We start from the raw sequence: 22,479 nt of genomic DNA, 5'->3' as shown, positions 1-22,479 counted from the left end.
TATATATATTCGATTTAATCTGACCCTTTGTAACAATATATATATATACACACACACTACTGTGAGAAAATAATAATCACACAGACTTAATGATTTTAGAATATTTCAGATAATGAAATTAAATGTTTATATCATCAACTATCCAGTTAGTATTTATACTGTGTGTAACATTTGGCTACTTTAAATCATTGAATGTAGAGAGAGAGCGAGAGAGAGAGAGGGGGCGAGAACGAACAAGAGAGCCAGCCCCCCCCCTTCGGGTTTTGTTCTAGGTTCGCGTTTTGATCGTCTAAGCTGCCGTAGGTGATGACGTCACACTCGAATGTAAACAGGAAGAGATGGAGATGGAGACACACGGAGATGGAAATTGAATGATATACAGAAATGAATAACCAATAAATATGAAGTTATGTTTAAACTTCTGTTGTCAAGCGTTGTCAATATAACCCACCCCCTTTTCTCACGAATGGAACTAGTCTTGTGGAGTCCGCTTTGACCGTTTTCCAGGGTTAGCAGAGATCGCTAGTTAGCTTAGCATAATCCTAATGGATACCTTGGTTAGCAGCTACCGTTAGCTCATTGCTCGTGTCAATTAAATTGCATGTTATTAAAGGTCCGCGCTGGTCTGTCTAATGAAATTACAACCGCAACATTATATTGCACTGTACAGCCCTGGTTGTAGGCTAATGTTTTACTACAATTTGTATGGATTAATTTAGGAGTGAAATGCGAATGAAGGGTTGAAATCACCACTCGCAAGCTTGCCCCAGATATTATTTTAAACTCGCACGGACCAAATTAGGGGGCAATTTGCGACCATATCATCGCAGTGTACAGCCCTGACATGGCCACCACCCACATCGTATAAACATTAATGTTGTTATTAGCTGTTTCAAGAGGACATTTGTAAATATATTAGCCACATGTCATTGTAAATTGACATGGTTTTTGTAGCTAGAAGTTTGCACGTAGGTCGGAGATGACTGGTTTCCCACGTCCAACTTCCCACCTCCGATCATAAACAACCTTTGTTTACACTGACAACAACACCTCCGATCATAAACAACCTTTGTTTACACTGACAACAACACCTCCGATCATAAACAACCTTTGTTTACAACAACACCTCCGCTCATAAACAACCTTTGTTTACAACAACACCTCCGATCATAAACAACCTTTGTTTACACTGACAACAACACCTCGGATCATAAACAACCTTTGTTTACAACAACACCTCGGATCATAAACAACCTTTATTTACAACAACACCTCGGATCATAAACAACCTTTGTTTACACTGACAACAACACCTCCGCTCATAAACAACCTTTGTTTACACTGACAACAACACCTCCGATCATAAACAACCTTTGTTTACAACAACACCTCCGCTCATAAACAACCTTTGTTTACAACAACACCTCCGATCATAAACAACCTTTGTTTACACTGACAACAACACCTCCGCTCATAAACAACCTTTGTTAACACTGACAACACCTCCGCTCATAAACAACCTTTGTTTACACTGACAACACCTCCGATCATAAACAACCTTTGTTTACACTGACAACAACACTGACAGTTGTACAACAACTCTGGGTAAACACAGCTAGCTTCCCCAGGTTCATCCCACGTTCAAGGGGGGCGACCCACAGGAACACATGCACTCAGGCTGCGGTTAGACTGACTGATGTTTTCGTTTAGTTTTCAGATGAGTTTCGCTTTTCCAGGTCGCAACGTAGCGGTAGGCGAGTCACACATTCGTTTTGCAACCTGAGAACTTTCGTTTTGTCACCTGAGCACAGTGATGTAGTACACTGCCAAAGCAGTAGGTGGCAGTAGGTGGCGAACATGAAGGCAATTTTCAACCAATCAGAACTTGAATGTGCCAATACACTTCCTGCAAAGAAATGTCAACACGCCGCCATCTTTAAATGCCTCGGCTATTTAGCCAATGCAGCACTTATTTTTCAGCAAAGTGTAATAAAAGTGCAATAAACAAAACGGATACATTCACTGTGTTCTGCCTCTCATTTGTTGATGAAACAAAACTATCATCAACACAATTGACCACCAAGAGCGGAGTTTAATCTCATCTGCGTTGATTTTGTTAGCTTACATGCTAACGCGATAGGAATATGCCATTATAACAGTATAGCATTGTGGCTAGAAGCTAACGTTAGCCAGCCAGCACCAAACTGATGATATCGGGAGCTATCAGTAGCTAGATAACATTAGAGACAACGCCTTGTGTATTAAACAAAGGTGAATAGATGACTGGGCCATTTTGTTTAATGCTTATTATGTTGAAAGATGAGCTCTGAGCTAACAGGGTCTGGTAGCTACGGTAGGTAGCTAACGTTAGCCAGCTGCTCATGCAATCGTTAATGCTAGCAGAATGAATGGATGTAAACTTTATTTAACATATCGCAGAATGGGTACAATACAATACGGCTCAATACAAACAATTGTTAAGGGAATGCAGACTGTTGTAGCTGGGACTGGGGTCCTTATAACAATAACTTGACAACACATGGTAGCTGCAGCTATAGCTCTGTTGTCACCGGACGTTGGTGAGGGCGTGCGGGTGTCTGTATCTACTGCGCATGGGCGTTGAGCAACAACGGCTCTGCGCAGATTACACGACACGTTGTCGGCGAGGAAAACACCTTTTCAGCGTTCCCGCTAGGGCAACGCGTTTTCCTGCCAAAACGTCATTTCTATCTAATAGGGACAGCAAACATATTCAAAATGTATTCAAACGAAAACAAAAACAGTGTGTGTAACAAGGGCCTGAGTCGCTGACGAAATGTTCTCTGCACCTCCCATCCCGTCGTCCTCCCCCCCCCCCCCCCCCCCCGAGGGCAGCCGGAAGCAGACAAAGGCTGCAGCATGCGCCGCGCCCGGGGACCAATCCAAGTGCTCCTGTCCGTCTTTGTCAGGGACGCCACAGCGTTAGCGATAGGGATGGGTACCTTTCACATTTGAACCGATACCGGTACCTGTGAATCGATACCGGTACCCAACGGTACCTTTTTTCGGTACTTCAATCTCAAGAAATTTAATTTACCTACCTCAGTCGTAAAAAAAGAAAATCCCAACTTCAAATAACTACAATTTCGACAGTTTTCGGCTTGTCATTGCTCTGACTGCTTTGTTGTTGAATCAAGTCAAATCCTAGGTAAGCATATATTGTGCGTGTGAACGTTGACATGGAGAAAAAAAAAAGTAAAAAAAAAAAAAAAATCGGTTTCTCACTTGATTCGATACTCGGTAGTACCGACGTGTTTCGGTTCGGTACCTCAAAAGTACCGAATTCGGTACCCATCCCTAGTTAGCGATCTGTTCTGCATGTTTTTCCATTGGGTTTATCTTATCGGGAGGGGAAACCCTTGCGAGCACACGGGGGGAGAACATGCAAACTCCACACAGAAAGGCCCGGGAGATACCCCACCTGGGTACCTGGCAACGCGGCAACCTGGTCCCCAAGCGGGAGTTGAACCCAGGACCTTCTAGCTGTGAGGCGACAGGGTTAATCTCGGTCGTCACCATCTATACTGGACTTGGGTCAGAGGACTCATTTCTGCTGCCCGTCGTTACCTGGCTTATTCACTGGTTGTTGCTTTGGTGTAAAAATGGGTAGAAAAATCGGTGATTCATTTGTACAAATATGAGAAATATGAGTTTGGAAATGTTCAATTGAAGAACATCTTTCTGCGATTCTTAACACTTTGAATACCGACGACGACTATTCTCGTTTTATCATGCCATGTTGAGTGCCGACGACGAGAAATGTCGTTTGATTTTTTTATTAGCGATCTGAATTCATATTTCATCAACCGAGTCTCCCGTTGGTACAGCAGCCCCTCCAGGAGCTCCGATGGGAATAAACCGCCCCCTATTGTCTATCCCTGTGTAACTGCAGGTCAGTCGATTAGACTGACCTGGGATCTGTAGAGGTGGAGCCAACTGGCTCCATTGTGCTGGCGAGCCATCTGATGATGAGGGATCTGATTGCGAGTTGGAATGCAGCCTGGAATATATATTTACAGCAGCCAATAATCAATCAATAAGCGTGATCGATATTTGGAATGGCGATCAGGAATTGGAATTATCTTTTTGGAGAACATCTGATCTAAGTCTATGTTACCAGTCTTGGGGTAATCGGAGCTGTATTCACTGAGATAACAGCGTGTCCCTATGTGTGTGTGATTTTGAGGAAATGGATAATAGATTTTTCAGCCAACGTATAAGTACACATATACTATCGATAATCTAGCGTTTATTTGAAAACGATTCATAAATAGGCCGACAAATGACAACGTGTCTAGTGTATTCGAGAATATTCCAATAAATGCCGTTTATGGGGGAATCTTTCTATTTTCCCGGACATTTTCGAGAGAACGATAGCTTTTCGAAATGCTATAAAAAGGATATGAACCGATTTATAAAAAAAAAAAAAAAAATCTGTTTCGACAATGTTGACTGCAAACAAGTCATTGATAAGCGACAGGCAGATTAGACATATAGCCATAATTTAAAACATAGGTTATGCATTTATAACGCTAACATTGAAGTGGATGATGGCATTCAACCGGGTAAAAAGGTAAACAAGGTCGGCACCGATAGTATTAACACTTTAACCGCTGAAAACGTGCTCATTCCGCCGAGGACGCCTTAACTCGTCTTTGATGTCAATATTTAAAAAATCTGTCATCGAAATCATATTTCCTTTCCGGGGCCCTGAGACACAAGTGTGATCTCCTCTCAACTCTCTAGCGGTTCAAGAGCGCCATCTGGTGGCCGATCGGCAGATCGCCAACCGGATATTAACCTTTGAACCAGTAGTACTCATGCAAATGTGGTCCGGCCACTCTCTATAGCTCCCGCGACTCCATCTTGAAACACTGGATAATAGATTGCTCGCCCTAACTCAATAAACAACGTTATTTGGACGTATATACTATTATACAACCTGGAAATGGATCGGGCATTTCTACATCCCATAATCGAAAACGGTCTACTCCACGCTGATCGTCCAATGGCGCGAGGAACATACGGTAAGATTCAGCGTTATATTCTAACGTGTTCAATATAAACTGCTATGATGAACATATGACCCACTCTGGATGAATCATCTAACGTTGCCCACGGAATTATAAACGATCCCCCGCCCATCCGGTCATCATCAGATCATACGTAGATCATTCTAGAAGTACGTCCAGTTGAAATTTTTCATCTCGCGCCGATCGCTACCAAACTGTATTTCATCATCAATATAATGCATTTAGGGCTATAAATCACGTTCTGAAGAAAGCTGCAGAAAACGATAAAAACATACTTATACTTTAGACCATATTTTAGTATGAATATGTGAATGAAAAAGTTTAACGTTGCTACACCCTGAACAATACATATAGGACATTGAATGGGCCATAATAATGGCAATGTAGCAATAGAATTAAAAAAGTTATAGCCCTGCAAAGAAGGGGAACTTCTCCATAGACAAATAGAGCTGGCGAGGGATGGTAAATTATGAATTTAACCCATGGCGATCAAAGTGTTAAAGGAACAGGAAAGGGAATATTCAGACACTTTTGTTGGCTATTTCTACAGCCACAGAATTTATTTTGTACATTAGTTCATGAGACAGCGACGCCTACAGGCAGGGCCACCTCAGGGGGTGTGCGAGCAGTGCGGTCGCACAGGGCCTCGCGGGAAGGGGGGCCTTGCACAATTTTTCTTTTTTCTTTTTTTTTTTATTATATATATATTGTCCTTCAAGAAGTGGTAGTGGTATGAGAAAGAAATCAAAATAAAAGTTCCACCTTTGATTCTAAGAAGACCCAACCTTTGTTTCATGTTCGAAAGCGACATCCATTTGAAGGGAGAAAAAATAATAGATGGATATTCAAAAGATATAAATATAGTTGGTCAACATGTCCTTATTTATATAAAACTGTTGTCATTCGCAAAGTGACAGTAATATGAAAAGTTCCACCTTAAGTTCTAGGAAACAGAAAAAGCGATCCCATATCCAAATTAACTATGGCAGAAAAATAGAAATAAAATAAAAAGTCCACCTTAGATTCTGAGAAACAAAGAGCAAACAGAGAAGAAAAAAATAAATAAGATTGCAAACTATGGTAGGTCGACTTTGTAAGATGTCCATATTTATATAAAGCCATTTTCATTCAAGAAGTGACAGTGAAATGGGAAATTCCACCTTAATCTCTAGAACCAGAAAAAGTGTATACATATACCCGTAAATTCTTTCACGGTCGATGTGGAACGTCTATTGTAGTCTGGTGACCCGGTCATTGAACTGGTTAATCAGACAAACTATGGCACGTCTACTTTGCAGTATGTCAGTAATTATATAAAACCATTATCATTCAAAAAGTGACGGTGAAATGAAAAGTTCCACCTTAAATTATAACCCTGGGGAAGCGATCACGTGACGTACCCATACCAACTATGACCGGTCGACTCTGCTTGTTTTCTTTCACGGTCGATGTGGAATGTCTTATAGCCTGGGGTCCCAGTCATTCATTTAACGGGGTTTTCAGCTTGGCCAAATCTTTCCTTGCAAAATGTCTTGGCTTCCTCCGGTGTGGTGAAAGTGTAGACTTCTCCCTCCGCCAGTGTCACCCGGAGGCGGGCAGGGTGAAGGAGCCCGAAGCGTATGCCTTTACGGTACAGGATAGTTTTGAGTTTTGACCTCATTAAACGCTGCGCGTTTTTTTAGAAAGGGCTGCGCTGTAATCCGGGTAGAATCTCTCAGTCTTATTCTGATAGCGGGGTTCGTTTTCTCTGGCCCAGCGTAATGCTCGTTCCTTCTCCTGGAACCGGTGGAAGCATACTATGATGGATCGTGGCGGGGTACCTGTTTTGGGTTTGGGGAGTAGAGATCGGTGTGCTCTCTCCAGCTCCGGTGGCTTGTTGAATACGTCGGGACCCATGACTTCCATCAGTAGATTTGCGACAAATTTAATAGGGTCTTGTCCCTTTTCGCTGTCTTCGGGTACGTTTACAATACGGAGGTTGACTCGCCTTGACCGATTTTCCAGCTCGTCGACCCGGTCTAGGAGGGTGCTGTTGTCTGTTTCCAATTTGCGTATGGTTTTCTCCGCTCTGACGAGACCCTCAAAGTTATCTCCTGCGGTGGTTTCAACTCTGGCGAGGCGTGCTTGAAAGGAATTAACCGTTTCGTGAAGTGCATCCACCGATGTTTGTAGGGGCGAGAGAGAGCTCTGTAACAAAGTTGAAAAGTCTTCTCTGAGGCTGGATCTTTGTTTTGCCAGAACTTCGAGTAGAATAGTCATGGATAGGACGTCTTGGCCGTCTTCCATGTGCTCCGTATTGACTGCGACGTCTCGTGCGGCCATTGTCTTGCTAGTAGCGTTAGCCCTATTGATTGGAGTTGTCCGTGTCGGTTGTAATGTCGCTTGTTTAAGATGTCTGGTCCTGTCGTTGTTCATTTTTGTTAAGTAGGAGTTTCGATTTTCTGTGGTTGAAACGTTTTTTAGATGTTAGAAATGTAAATTATTAGCGTGAGGCAGGAGAGCCTTCTCGACCACGTCTTTCTCCTACGCCGACATAACCGGAAGTCCTTATGCAAGTTTATCCTCAAATGTAAGTACTGTAGCTGTGTTTTAACTGTGTGGTAAACCTGGGTTTATCAACGTTAGTTAGTAAGCAGTGCAATCTTGCTAACTAGCTAGCAACTTGAGTGCAATCTTGCTAGCCAACATTCAGTTTGCTAACTAACTAGCTACTAGCTAGTGTTAGCTAGCTTGCATTGCTAGCTAACTACCAATACATTTTCACATTAGGCTGTGACATTACTTCTATACTAGTTGACATGAATAGTCTAGTCTTTTTTTTTTCAATTATTATCTTTTATTTGCTTTTAACATTTCATTTACATACAGTTGTAAAATGCAAGTTATAAATATATAAATTACATTTCCTAACTAAACAATTACTAACCCTTCCCCGACCCTTCCTAGTACAAAAAAAAAAGAAAAAGAAAAAACGAATCGAATGCATGATTTACTTTAAGACCATGATTTTCTGTGCTACTACCTGAATAAAATAATAGACAACAAAAAGAAAAAAGAAAAAAGAAAAAACAGGCAGACAAATATAGAATATAAAAAGACAATATCCACAATCTCTATGCTTCAATTGGCTCTCTCCAGTTCTATACCCATATTTGGTATGTAATCCATTGTCCGACCCCAGATCTTCTGAAAGTGTATTATTTTTCCTTTCACATTATACATGATTTTTTCAGGTGTGCAATAGGATAGGAGTTCTGCCCACCATTGTTTAGTCGGGGGAGGGGGTTCAGATTTCCAATGACAAAGAATAAATTTTTTTGCAGCAGACATTCCTAACAGGATAAATTTATTTTCAAAGTTGTCAAAGTTACTCAGCATAGAGATATCACCCAAAATAGCTATTCGTGCGTCAGGAGTCATCGTCTTTCCAATAATTTTTGAAAGTTGTTCAAATATAAATTTCCAGTAATAATTTAACTTCCGGCAATTCCAGAACGTGTGGATTAGGTCCCCTTTAGCATGTTGACATCGAAGACAATTGGGTGATGTCTCGTGGCTAAATTGATATAATCTGTGAGGTGTATAATAAATTCTGTGTAGTATATTAAATTGTGTTAACCTATGGTTGGTATTTGTTAAAGTTGTTTGGGAGTTCTGGAGCAATGACTGCCATTCTTTCATGGTATATTTGTGTTTAATATCTTTTTCCCATTTATCTTTTTGTTGTAGCATCCTATCATCTTTCTGTTCAGTGTTCATCAGTGTGTAGATTTTAGATATCAGGCCCTTTGATGTTTTTGTAGTGTTAAACAGTTTCTCTATTGGTGTTTCAGACATATGGGGATAGCTATAACTGTTATTTTTGACCCAGTTCCGTATCTGTAGGTATTTAAAAAAAATGGATGAAGGTAAATTATATTTCGCTCTCAGGGAATTAAAATCAGAAAAGATGCTTTGGTTATACAAGTCTCTTATTTCGCTGATTCCCTTTTTCAGATATTCCATCACTAATAATTTTGGGGACACAAGGGTTGTTCCACAGGGGCATGCTCATTAACAAGGTATTTTGATTTCCCATTAGTTTAATAGTTTCTTTCCAACATGCAAAGGTATGATGTATAATCTGGTTTTTAGTGATAGAGTTAAGGGTTTTTTGCGTGTCTATATAGGGGATTACCTGTAGTGGAGTAGGATGGATTATGTTCTCTTCCAGTTTAACCCATGCTGGTGTGGGCAGCCTCTCACTGTTGAGCCAACACCAAATAACACGTGATTGACAGGCTAGGTAGTACAGTCTGAAGTTGGGGAGGTTTAAGCCCCCTTTATTCAGGGGAGCCTGTAGTGCTTTTAATCTGATCCTAGCCCGTTTCTGGGACCACAAAAACATTGAAATGATTTTATTCAGTGATGTAAACAAGCTTGGTGGACAGCTGAGTGGAATTGACTGGAACAAATAAATTAATTTAGGCAGAACATTCATCTTGACCACATTAACACGTCCAATTAAAGAAATTGGTAGATCTTTCCATTTGTATAGGTCTGTTTTGATTTTTTCCATAATAGGTAGATAGTTATTTTGGTATGTTTGGTTCAGGTCGTTAGATATTTGGATTCCCAGGTATTTGAAGCTTTTTGGTGCCCATTTAAAATGGGAAATCATTGGGTGGGTATTCTGGGTGGTAACACTATTTAGTGGCATTATTTCACTCTTGTCATAATTTATCGTGTAACCAGATATGGCACTGTATGCCTCTAGTATGCTGAGTAATTGCGGCAAGGATATATCTGGTTGGGTAATATAAATTAGTAAATCATCACAATATAGTGAGAGTTTGGATTCGTTTGCTCCAGTCTTTATGCCACATATATTGTTGTTGTTCCGTATTGCCACCGCCAACGGTTCAATGGCTGCGGCGAACAGATATACGGAAAGTGGGCAGCCCTGTCGTACTCCACGTCCCAATTGGAAGGGTTTGGAAAGTATACCATTTGTCAACACTTGTGCCTTCGGAGAGCAATAAAGCATCTTAATATAATTAATGAAAACATCACCGAAATTCATCTGTTTCAGAGTATAAAAAAGATATTCAAATTCTATTGTATCAAAAGCTTTTCGAGCATCCATCGAGATTACAAGTCTTGAGTCATTCGTTTGTTTAGAGAGCTCAATGATATGAAAAAGTTTTCTGATATTGTCAGATCCCTGTCGCTGCTGAATAAAACCCGTCTGATCCTCGTGGATTAAGAGAGACATCACAGGGTCCATTCTTAGTGCGAGTGCTTTAGAAAATATTTTATAATCCACATTTAACATTGACAGGGGCCTATAGGAGTCACAAAGTTGTTTATCCTTAGAGGGCTTAGGAAGTACATTGATTGTTGCTAATTCTAGACTTGGTGGTAATTTACCATTATTGAGACTGTCTTTGAGCATGTCCATATAAGGGCGGATTAATTTATTTATGAACAGTTTGTAAAATTCAGCAGGTAGGCCGTCGGGACCGGGTGCTTTGCCCGTTTGCAATGAGTTAATAGCTTTGGTGATTTCTTCCTTTGATATTTCTGTTTCAAGAGTAGTTCTCACTTCTACAGGAAGCTTAGTAATCTGTAAGTTTCCCAAGAATTCCTCGCATTTTGTAGCAGTTGAGTCTTGGTTTTCAGACGTATATAGATTGTGGTAGAACATTTCAAAACGCTGGTTTATCTCTTCAGGTTTATGTAATACATCACCATCCTTAGATTTGATTGAGTCTATTGTTTTTGCCATCTCTTCTTTTCTTATTTGCCAGCTGAGTAGCTTGCCGGTTTTGTCCCCCTTTTCATAGTAGTGGTATTTAGTTCTGGCCATGTCTGCTTCTACTTGGCTAGTAGTTAAGTTGCTATATTCAAGCCGCTTTTTTACTAGTATGTGCAGAGTTTCTGCTCTATTGGATTCTGCGTGTTTTTTCTCTAGTTCATGAATTTCTTTGTCTAGTGTGTTTAGATACAGTCTACTTTTTCTTTGTTTAGAAGCTCCAAAAGACGTTATCTGACCTCTTAGGTAAGCTTTCAGTGTCTCCCAGATTATGCTTGGGGAGGCAGAGTTTACATTAATTATTAAAAAGTCATCTATTTGATTTTCTAGGAAGTTAACAAAATCTGGGTCATTAAGGAGATATGGCTTGAATCTCCAACGCTTAGTTTTAGGTTTGTCCAAATATTGTTTCACCTTCAATTTCAAAGGACAGTGATCCGATATTGTAGAGGCTAGATATTTACATTCAATTACATTGTGAAGTAGTGATTTAGTTGTTAAAAACAAGTCTAATCTGGAATAAGTGTCATGTACCGCAGAATGAAATGAGTATTCCCTCTCCAGTGGGTTAAGTATTCTCCAAACATCGACCAAACCCATTTCAGACATACCATCCCTTACTACTTTGGCTGCGGCACTTAATGGCTGGGGGATGCTATTAGATCTATCTGATGTGCTCAGTGTTAAATTATAGTCACCTCCAAGGATACATGTGCCATAGTTTTGTGCAGAGGATAATAGAATATTCCTAAAAAAGGGTGCATCGTCTTTGTTGGGGCCATATAGATTAATAAGTGTAAAAGGTTCGTGATTTATGTCACATTTGAGGATTATCCATCTACCTGCAGTGTCTTTTTCTTGAGAACGTATTTTTAGGTTTAACTGTTTGTGACATAGTATGGCCACTCCTCTTGATCTGGAATTAAATGAGGAATAGAATACTGACCCAACCCAATCTCTTTGCAACTTCACATGCTCTGCATCAGTTAAGTGGCTTTCCTGAATAAATGCAATGCCGCAATCTTGATTCTTTAAATAGTTGAGAATCTTTTTCCTTTTAATGGGATTATTGATGCCCTTAACATTGAAGGACATAAATGTCAGAGTGCTAGTCATCTAGGATCATTTTCAATATCGACTTTAATAAGGGTTTAATTGTGGTTTTGTTATAGAGATTGCAGCATTCCATTTGGACATGGGCGCGTGCGTGTGTTTTTGCATACACACACATGTTCACAGTGCATATGCCTACCATTAGTCACTCCAGTTATATCATACAATCTATCATGGTTCACAAGATCACATGCATTGAGTTCGTGAAGATAATATGTATTTGTACTAGGTCCCCCCCCCACCCTTTTTCCCCCCCATACCCTCCCCAAACAGAAAGTAAACCATAACATAGGCTCACTAGTCCTATATTACCCTACTTGGCTCCCTGTTAACTCCCCCTTTAAATTGCCAGGTGGCACACCACTATTTGAACCAGGCTGTGAAGCGTTACTCCTTATAACAAAAAGAAAAAAGGAACAAAATTAAACTAAAAAAACAAACAATACAGGCAAGCAATTGATTCAGTAATAAGGCAGAGAAATAAATTAATTAATGAATAAGAGAAATGAATAATGAATAAGAGGGGAAAGATAATAGGCTACCAATTTACTTGTCAGTTTCTCTTTTTTTTTTTTTTTTTTTTTTTGTGGTTTTTTTTTTATTATTATATTTTTTTTTTTTTTTTTTTGTAAGCCTACATGGTCTAACTATCCTTTCCCCTTGCAAAGGCTACGAAAAGAAATAAAAATGCAAAGTTCTACAACTATAGTTGCCTACCAACACCCTAAAAAGTAAAACAATCAACCCAATCTATGTCAAATGTATATACACTCTTCTTCTGGATTTTTTTAGTATCACAAACAGTACTGTATTTGAAAATCTGGCCTGTCATAAATGTATAGATGCAGCAGTACTGTCCATCCGCATGTCACGCGTGTCACATGATGAATTGAAAATGGGGGACCCTGATGGAAACAAGACGAAAGTCCTTCTCTGGTCTGCATCCTCCCAACAACTGTATGTACTGAGCTGTACTGCACTGTACCCATTAATTTTATGCAATCCGCCAACAAACTTGTCCATCAATTCAATCAATCAAACCAAAGAAAGAAAAAATATATGAATTGGATGTAATAAAAAATAGAGAAAATGGAAATATATATATAAACACCACAAAATCAAAAAAAAAAAACTAGAAATTATACACTGATGATTCAGTTTTGATACTTGTCCTTTAATTAACCACGTTCAGGGTTGTTTCTAGAATAGTCTAGTCTTGATACATTTTGTAACATTCAATCTTATATCTACTTTTAGCTATTTTGTGATTTTTTGTTTTTTTTTCTTAAAGATTATACTACTAAATAGGAACATTTGGGGTGAGACATGTTTGAAAAATCATTGATCATGCCTAGACTGATTCTATACATCTATACTGTTAAGCTAAGCTTACTAGTGGGGTTGCTGTACTGAGGAACCACAGGGGAACCAGCCTTATGTTTTCCCTTTGTGATGAGGAAAAAAAAATACTAAAAATTCAAAGAATCTTTTCTTTTTTTTTCGAGTGAAAAGTGAATAACGGTCGACATGGCTGTGTTGTTGTCGTCGTGTTTCACTAGGTCAGTCCGAAGGAGCTGAAGGAGGCTTTGAGGAGACAGTGGTCCCAGCTGTCGGACAAGCGGAGACTGAAGTGGATCAGCAAGGCCCTGGAGCTGCAGAAAGACTATGCGGTAGGAGGAGCATTAACCCTTTCACTGCCACACTACAGAAGGTTAACCCTTTCACTGCCACACTACAGAAGGTTAACCTTTCACTACCACACTACAGAAGGTTAACCCTTTCACTACCACACTACAGAAGGTTAACCTTTCACTACCACACTACAGAAGGTTAACCCTTTCACTACCACACTACAGAAGGTTAACCATTCACTACCACACTACAGAAGGTTAACCCTTTCACTACCACACTACAGAAGGTTAACCTTTCACTACCACACTACAGATGGTTAACCCTTTCACTACCACAGAAGGTTAACCCTTTCACTACCACAGAAGGTTAACCTTTCACTACCACAGAAGGTTATAACCTTTCACTACCACACTACAGAAGGTTAACCATTCACTACCACACTACAGAAGGTTAACCCTTTCACTACCACATTACAGAAGGTTAACCTTTCACTACCACACTACAGATGGTTAACCCTTTCACTACCACATAAGGTTAACCTTTCACTACCACACTACAGAAGGTTAACCTTTCACTACCACACTACAGGAGGTTAACCTTTCACTACCACACTACAGAAGGTTAACCTTTCACTACCACACTACATCAGGTTAACCCTTTCACTACCACACTACAGAAAATTTACCCTTTCACTACCACACTACAGAAGGTTAACCCTTTCACTACCACACTACAGAAGGTTAACCATTCACTACCACACTACAGAAGGTTAACCATTCACTACCACACTACAGAAGGTTAACCCTTTCACTACCACACTACAGAAGGTTAACCATTCACTACCACACTACAGAAGGTTAACCCGTTAGTCTCCTATAAATAAACACAACGTTTATCTTCTTTTAACTTGGTTTATTCAATCAACTTGCATAACACCAATACAGAGCCATACACGAACAGTGGACCTCTTCCTCATGGTCGACACAGACTAACTGCGCATGCGTTTCACAGCCTCAAGAGGGCAACCTAGACTACCGTATTGCCAGTAGTATAGACGCAAAGAGATTACATGTTAACAATCTCATTCTATCTTTTTAAAGAAATAAACAAAACAAAAATAACATTACCTTGCATGAATCATAAAACAATCACACAGTGACTTAAAACAAAAATGTTTAAATTCCCTGAGTAGTCAACATAAATTAGGGAAACATTTTAGAAACAAATGCATAAACAAAAGTGTTTTCAATGTTCCATTTCAACAGACACTTTAACCCAGATCCCATTGTCCTTCACCAAGTGCTTTTAAGAGCACAAGAGCCGAAGCTCCTTTTTTTGTGAGACAGTCAGCGAACTGAGATTTTGTGTCTGACCAACGCACCTGCTTGATCCGCTTGTTCTGAATGAGCTCCTTAATGCTACTGATTTCCAACCTGAGTCTCTTCTCTGTGACTTGTTTCGTGGACTTGAGCGCATCGAACAGAGAGTGGTTATCGGTCACACAGATTACAGGGAGTGCATTCAGTCCAGCATTTCCAGTAGTGAGCTCAGAAAATAGTGTGGCTAGAAAAATTGCATTGTCTACCCCATCTGACATGGCAAGAGTTTCCCCTGCAAGGGTACTGCGAACCACACGTCTGATTTTCTTTGCATGCCAACAGAGGGGGGAAAACTTCCCTCTTTCTCCCATAAGTGTTATAAAAGTACCTCCGTCTGGGAGGTTTCCAAATGAAGCATCACTGAAAACTATCAAGTTCAAAGCATCACTGTTTCCCAGATGTTGAAATCTGAGTGTCACCTTTTCAGACTTTAGCTTATGGATTATCTTATTAGCATCATGAACAGACTGTACTGTTGCCCCTTTTATATTAGAAGCCAAACAACATGAATCAAACATTACATCAGGTCTCGTCTGTTTAGCAACCCATAGGATCTGTCCTATTTTTGATCGTAGCTGCTCTCTCTGTTTCGTTGAGGGGTTCATTTCTCTGTGTGGCCCGACTTGCTTGTATGGGAATAGGCTCCAGGTTCTCAATGTAACTTTGTTGATGTACCTGAACTTCACCTTTAACAGTTACAAAATCCGGGAGGGGCGGAGCTGAGCGATCATGGAGTAGACGTGTTTCACATGAGCTCCCTTCTACCGTGCAGAATATACGTTTCTCCCCATTAGTCTTTATTTTATTTTTATTTGTTTTTTGTCTGCTTGCTAAGTTGTCGTGTTTCAAATACTGTCGTCGACCATCGCCCGGTGTCGGTGAGATAAGCGAAGCTGTGCTCTTGGTCATGACCAAGCTACATGCAGAGTCTGAGACACGCTCCGCTGAAGCACAAAAGAAAGTGCTGGCGGATTTTTGTGTCAACCTTCATCGAGAGATATCAGAGGAAATAAGGCTGGCGCTCGTCCCGCTGATAGACAAGATGGAGTCGCTGCACGCTGTCTCCTCGGCTAATGCTATCGAGCTAGCTGCGCTAACGACGGAGGTATCATTACAGGGCGAGAAGATGGTGGATCTCGAGTCCTCCCTGCTGGCTAGGCAGGCTGAAGTTACCAAACTACAGTCGGTAATTGAGGAAATACAGTCCCGGGAGAGACGCTTCAACATCAGGATTGTTGGAGTACCGGAGGGCAGCGGGGAAGGCCGTCTCTCTGAGACCATGCCGGAATTGCTGCAAAAAATACTGGGAAATGACGTCCTCTCCTGCCCTCCTGTCTGTGAGTCGGCCTACAGAGCGGGCAGGTCCACTCCTGGTGTGAACAAAGAGCCGAGGCCCATCATCGTCAAGCTGAACAGGCTTCAGCAGAGGGAACTCATCATGCGGTCGGCTCGTGCCAGAAGGGGTAATCTGAGGCTTGGCGATCACAAAGTGGCCATTTTCGAAGACTTTACACCGGAGGTTCAAGCACAGAGAGGCGAATACAAAGTCGTCTTGTCCAGGCTATGGAAACTAGGCCTGAGGCCCACGCTATTCGCTCCCGCGAAATTATCTGTGTTGGATAAGGTCGATGGTCGGCGTTCATTTTGGTCGTTGGATAAAACGAAGGAATATCTCGAGGGGATACCCGAGAATGTAGCTTGATAACTATATCGGGTGAGTGACGTGGCGATGTGGGCCTGAATACATTGTTAGGGCCGGCTATTCACAAACACTTGCTGTCATGCCCAGACATGCTAACTGCCCACTGCCCATCCAACTAGCGGGGCTTCCCAATGACTTCTGTTACTTGCTAATGCTGACCTCATGGTCGTACTTGTGTATCGCCTCTTTGGAAGCTAACGAGCTAGCTGAACAATGTACATAATAGACTAACGTGCTATCCGGATTCATCACTAGCTTACGCGCTAGCCTCGGGCTAGCTAGCGGGCTGCGTCTATCGTCTGCGCTGAGACATTCGAGACCCGTTAATATTTACGCACTTTGGTTGTTGATGCTGTTTAAGTGTAATCGGCTCGCACAATTCAACGGTGATCGGGTCCTTAACTAACTTCTTGTATGCTGTTATTTTTATATCCAGGCTGTTTTGAGCTTTGGGCTCCGGTAGGAGAAGATCGGTTGAATATATATATAAACAAGATATGATAACAGGTTGTGTCAGGTATTGCTTTTTACCATCCCCGGGTTAATGAATGTGTTTAATTCTATTCTTACATAGGTTATGTCATTCCAGCCGTGGTGCCTGATCAGAGGGGAACTTACAGGTGTGCACTTTGACCATAACCCCCTTTTCCCCTTCCTCTTATTATCGTTGTTTAAATGACATTTGTTTGCACAATTAACCTGGAACCCGATCTTACCTTAGACTATATGCTGGTATGCTCTAATTTAATTTAATTTTGAATTTTCCTTTATCCATTTGTACTATAACATTGCGACGTTGATGCGCAGACTCGGAAATAGATGGTTGCAGGGTTGATGTTGAGTTGTTATATAATAATGACAATTTTTTTCCCCATTATAGTTATCTCATGTTAGGGCCAAGGCTCACGGTGATTTTCGACCGATATCTTTATTGGAACAATATATGATAACAGGTTGTGTCAGGTATTGCCTATTACCATCCCCGGGTTAATGAATGTGTTTAATTCTATTCTTACATAGGTTATGTCATTTCAGCCGTTGTGCCTGAGCAGAGGGGCTGTTACATATGTGCACTTTGACCATAACCCCCTTTTCCCCTTCTTATTATTGTCGTTGTTTAAATGACATTTGTTTGCACAATTTACCTGGAACCCGATCCTACCTTAGACTATCTGCTGGTATGCTCTAATTTAATTTTGTTTTGAATTTTCCTTTATCCATTTGTGCTATAACATTGCGACGTTGATGCGCAGACTCCGAAATAGATGGTTGCAGGGTTGATGTTGAGTTGTTATATAATAATGACTATTTTTTTTCCCCATTATAGTTATCTCATGTTAGGGCCAAGGCTCACGGTGGTTTTCGACCGATATCTTTATTGAAACAATATATGATAACAGGTTGTGTCAGGTATTGCCTATTACCATCCCCGGATTAATGAATGTGTTTAATTCTATTCTTACATATGTTATGTCATTTCAGCTGTTGTGCCTGATCAGAGGGGCTGTTACATATGTGCACTTTGACCATAACCCCCTTTTTTCCCTTTCTTATTATTGTCGTTGTTTAAATGACATCTGTTTGCACAATTTTGCACAATTTACCTGTGACCCGATCCTGCCTTAGACTATCGGCTGGTATGCTTTAATTTAATTTTGTTTTGAATTTTCCTTTATCCATTTGTGCTATAACATTGCGACGTTGAAGCGCAGACTCGGAAATAGATGGTTGCCGGTGTGATGTTGAGTTATTATATAATAATGGCTATTTTTTCCATTATGGTTATCTCATGTTAGGGCCAAGGCTCAAGTGGTTTTCGACCGATATCTTTATTGAATTTTATTTTTATTATTATTTGTGTTTATTGGACTAGTGGGGGTTTAATCAGGGGTTTATCTAGAGGGGGGTCAGAGTGGGGAGCGTCTTATTGGATCCATGACTCTAGTGGGAAATGATAGGAAGATGACCATCCTTAGTGGATGGGGCATAGGGTGGGGATTGGAGAGTGGGTATAGGAGGGCTTATAATAGGACGGGTGGGTTAGGGTTTAGAGTAGAAGGAGGGGGGGTTGTAACTGGGGTGGTATTTTTATGTGTTTTATGTGCTGTTGTCTTATATGTGTGTAATTGTTCCTCCTCTAAACTCCTGGGATTGACCGTCTGGGCCCGCCTGGATCAGCGCCTCTGTACTCAGCCTGGCTGCACTGGTATGTTCTCTACGCATTTAGACAAACTCGACCATGGCTAAATTGAATATCTTAATTTGGAACGCAGGAGGTCTTAACGCCCCACACAAGCGTGCCAGTGTCCTTTGGTTATTGAAGAGAAGAAATATTGACATTGCTCTCCTTAGTGAGACGCATTTATTGGTGGGTGATGTGTCAAGGCTAGCAAATCGACAATATCACGTTATCTCCTCATCCTCAGCCGATGATAAGACGAAAGGAGTCGTCATAGTTACAAGACGTAACCTTGATATCAAAGTCCTGGATGTGTGGTCGGACACGGAGGGAAGGATTACTATAGCAAAAGTTGAGTTCTCTCATAGGAAGATGGCAATAATAGCATGCATTGTATGCCCCTAACACATTTGATTCAGCGTTCTATAATACAATCACGAAGAATATGTTGGAACTTACTGGATACGCTCTCATTGTGGGTGGCGATTTTAATGCGTGCTGGGATGCGGAGATGGATAGGTCCGGATCCTGTGAAACAAGCGACCAAAAACGGTCCTCTAAGGCCCTCAGGATGTGGGCCCAGGACACTGGGCTCGCAGACCTATGGCGCTTATCCAATCCCACCCTCAAGGATTACTCTCACCTGTCTGCCAGACACAAAACTTTCTCTCGAATAGACTATGCATTCGCATCCGCTAATTTGTTTGATAGTTTCGACGTCTCATTGGTTCCCCTGGCTCTCTCGGACCACAAGGGGATTTTCCTTGTGGCAACCTTTGGCAGGCTCTCCACGAGAGCTCCCAGGTGGCGTTTTAACTCAACCTTATTAAAGAACGATGATTTCTGTACTGAGTTCAGGAGTAAACTAGCTGAATTCTTGCAGATCAATGTTGGCACGGTCGATGACCCCAGGGTCCTATGGAACGCATTGAAAGGATTTATCAGGGGTCATGTCACACTTTTCGCCTCCAACTTACGTAAATCCCGGTCAAAAGAACTAGAAGGACTGGAAACATTATATGCGGATCTATACGCATCTTTGCAAACTAACTATAGTGATCGACTAAACACACAACGTAAGATAGTCAAGAAGGAAATAAACTCCATACTTAAACAACAGTCTGAGTTCTTGATACAAGTCAAGTCAAGTCAAGAGTTTTAATTGTCACGGCATACAGGTATACAATGAAATGCGGCTGGTCTTGCCCGCGACGATGTGCAATACAGTGGTACTGTGGTGACCTATATTAAGAGACATTCACCAAGGTGGGCTTGTGCCTTTAAGAGTGTGGGTTGTACTGTTTAGGGGACAGGTTAAATACCACTTCCGGTTCCGGGTTAACTTTGTTGTTATTGGTAAATGCTATGTGAGTGAGAAGTAAAGTACCTCAACTCGAACCACGTCTCTGGCTCGCTACTTTCTTATCGCCACATTGGTGACCCTGTGAAGAACATTTGTAACGTTAACAGCATTTAGCGTTATGTCTCAAGACAACGGCGTCGCGCAACCGCAAGCTCCCGCGCCGAATGCTAACGACGCTAACATGCTACAAGCGAACATTTACGCTGCAACCGTCAAGTTGCCCGACTTTTGGCAGCATAATCCCCGGCCGTGGTTTCAACACATCGAAGCCCAATTCCAGCTGAGAGGAATAACACAGGATATAACTAAGTACTTCCATGTTGTGGCGGCGTTGGATGCTTCAACGACGGCACGGGCGATGATGCTGTTGGAGGATCCGCCGGCAGCTGACAAGTACAATGCGCTAAAGACATTCCTTCTGAAGCTATATGAACTGTCAGAACTGGAGAAAGCGGACCGCCTGCTGTCCCTCAACGGCCTCGGCGATGGCAAACCGTCGGAGTTGATGGAAAAAATGCTGGCTGTACTGGGATCAGCTGATCCCTCTTTTCTATTTACACACATTTTCTTGCGACAGCTTCCAGTGCCTGTGCGCACAGCACTGGCGAGTTCCCTCCTCTCCTCCACCAAGGACTATCGCGGCCTGGCTGCAGAAGCGGACAGGGTTTTCCTGGCCAACAGGCAGCAGCAGTTTGTCCATGCGCTGCTGCCCCACCAGGGCACCTCTGCCCCACCACTGGAGGCCTATACAGACACCGCTGCTGCGGTGACAGCCCGACGCCAACCCGATGATGGGCTCTGCTATTACCATGCCAGGTTTGGGGACAGGGCCAAGCAGTGTCGCAAGCCATGCAGTTTCAAGGGGCAGGGAAACGCCAGGGCCGGCGCTCATTAGTGGCTGTGGGTGCCGGCCATGACTGCAAGCTATTGTTTATCACCGACTCCTTGTCTGGCCGGCGGCTGCTGGTGGACTCGGGCGCGCAACGCAGCATCCTGCCGGCACAGGGCGTGGACACCATGGACGGCAGACACGGGCCCCAGATGGACGCAGCGAACGGTACGCCCATACGTACCTACGGCACCAGGTATGTGGAGGTGTGTTTTGGGGGGCGCCGTTTCGGCTGGGGTTTTGTGATGGCTGCGGTGTCCACGCCGCTCCTGGGAGCAGACTTCCTCTGTGCTTTCAGCTTACTGGTAGATGTTAAAAACTGTCGCTTGATCGATGCCCTCTCTTTTTCCTCTTACCCCTGCACACTTGGGGCGGTTGGGGGGGGCGGAGCTCTCTGCCTGTTGAACACACTTGCCACCGGGGACCCGTATGAACGCCTGCTCGCCGGTTTCCCTGACCTCACCACACCCACGTTCTCATCGGCAGTGGCCAAACACGGTGTGGAACACCATATTACCACAGAGGGCCCCCCAGTCTATGCCCGGGCCCGGCGCCTCGACTCAGCCAAGCTGGCAATCGCCAGGGGGGAGTTTTCCACCATGGAGCGACTTGGCATTGTGCGCCGCTCGAACAGCCCGTGGGCTTCTCCATTACACATGGTTACAAAGGCTGGCGGAGGTTGGCGCCCATGCGGCGATTTCCGTCGCCTTAATAACGCCACAACCCCCGACCGGTACCCTGTTCCGCACATACAGGACTTCTCTACCCACCTGGCAGGGGCTGTCATCTTCTCCAAGGTGGACCTGGTGCGCGGTTACCACCAGGTGCCGGTCCATCCACGGGATGTGCCAAAGACAGCTGTCATTACACCCTTTGGGCTTTTCGAATTCCTAAGAATGCCTTTCGGGCTCATGGGGGCGGCGCAGACGTTTCAGCGCCTGATGGACTCTGTGCTCCAGGACATGCCATTTTTGTTTGTGTACTTGGATGACATTCTTATAGCCAGTACGTCCATAGAGGAGCACATGACACACCTCCAGCAGCTGTTTGAGCGGCTCAGTAAGCACGGCCTCATCGTGAACCCAACCAAGTGCCAGTTCGGGCAGTCCTCCATCACTTTCCTCGGACACCATGTCGCTCCACAGGGAGCCACCCCACTCCCCGCCAGGGTGGAGGCCGTGGCCAGTTTTCCTCGTCCCCGCACCGTACGGGCTCTACAGGAGTTCCTGGGCATGGTGAACTTTTACAACCGGTTCCTTCCCCATGCTGCCCACCTCATGCGGCCCTTGTATGAGGCCCTGCGGGGCAAAGTGCCCAAGGACGAGTTAGATTGGTCCTCGGAGATGGACAGCGCTT

The 22,479-nt window shown here is 42.7% G+C and overlaps 1 protein-coding gene across 4 annotated transcripts in view; it reads left to right on the top strand.

The window, feature by feature from the left end:
* Window positions 1-22,479, top strand: part of ubtfl (upstream binding transcription factor, like) — a 149,706-nt gene that overhangs the window by 56,567 nt on the left and 70,660 nt on the right. For all 4 annotated transcript variants that reach the window (XM_084311755.1, XM_084311756.1, XM_084311754.1 and 1 more), the window contains exon 8: window positions 13,539-13,649. In XM_084311755.1, coding sequence (XP_084167881.1) covers window positions 13,539-13,649 — 111 coding nt within the window. The remainder of the gene's footprint in view (window positions 1-13,538; window positions 13,650-22,479) is intronic.

This window comes from Notolepis coatsorum, assembly GCF_963971535.1.
Source record: "Notolepis coatsorum genome assembly, chromosome: 4".
Classification (NCBI taxonomy): domain Eukaryota; kingdom Metazoa; phylum Chordata; class Actinopteri; order Aulopiformes; family Paralepididae; genus Notolepis; species Notolepis coatsorum.
The sequence above is the reverse complement of the archived record's forward strand: the minus strand, read 5'-3'. Positions and strand labels throughout refer to the sequence as shown.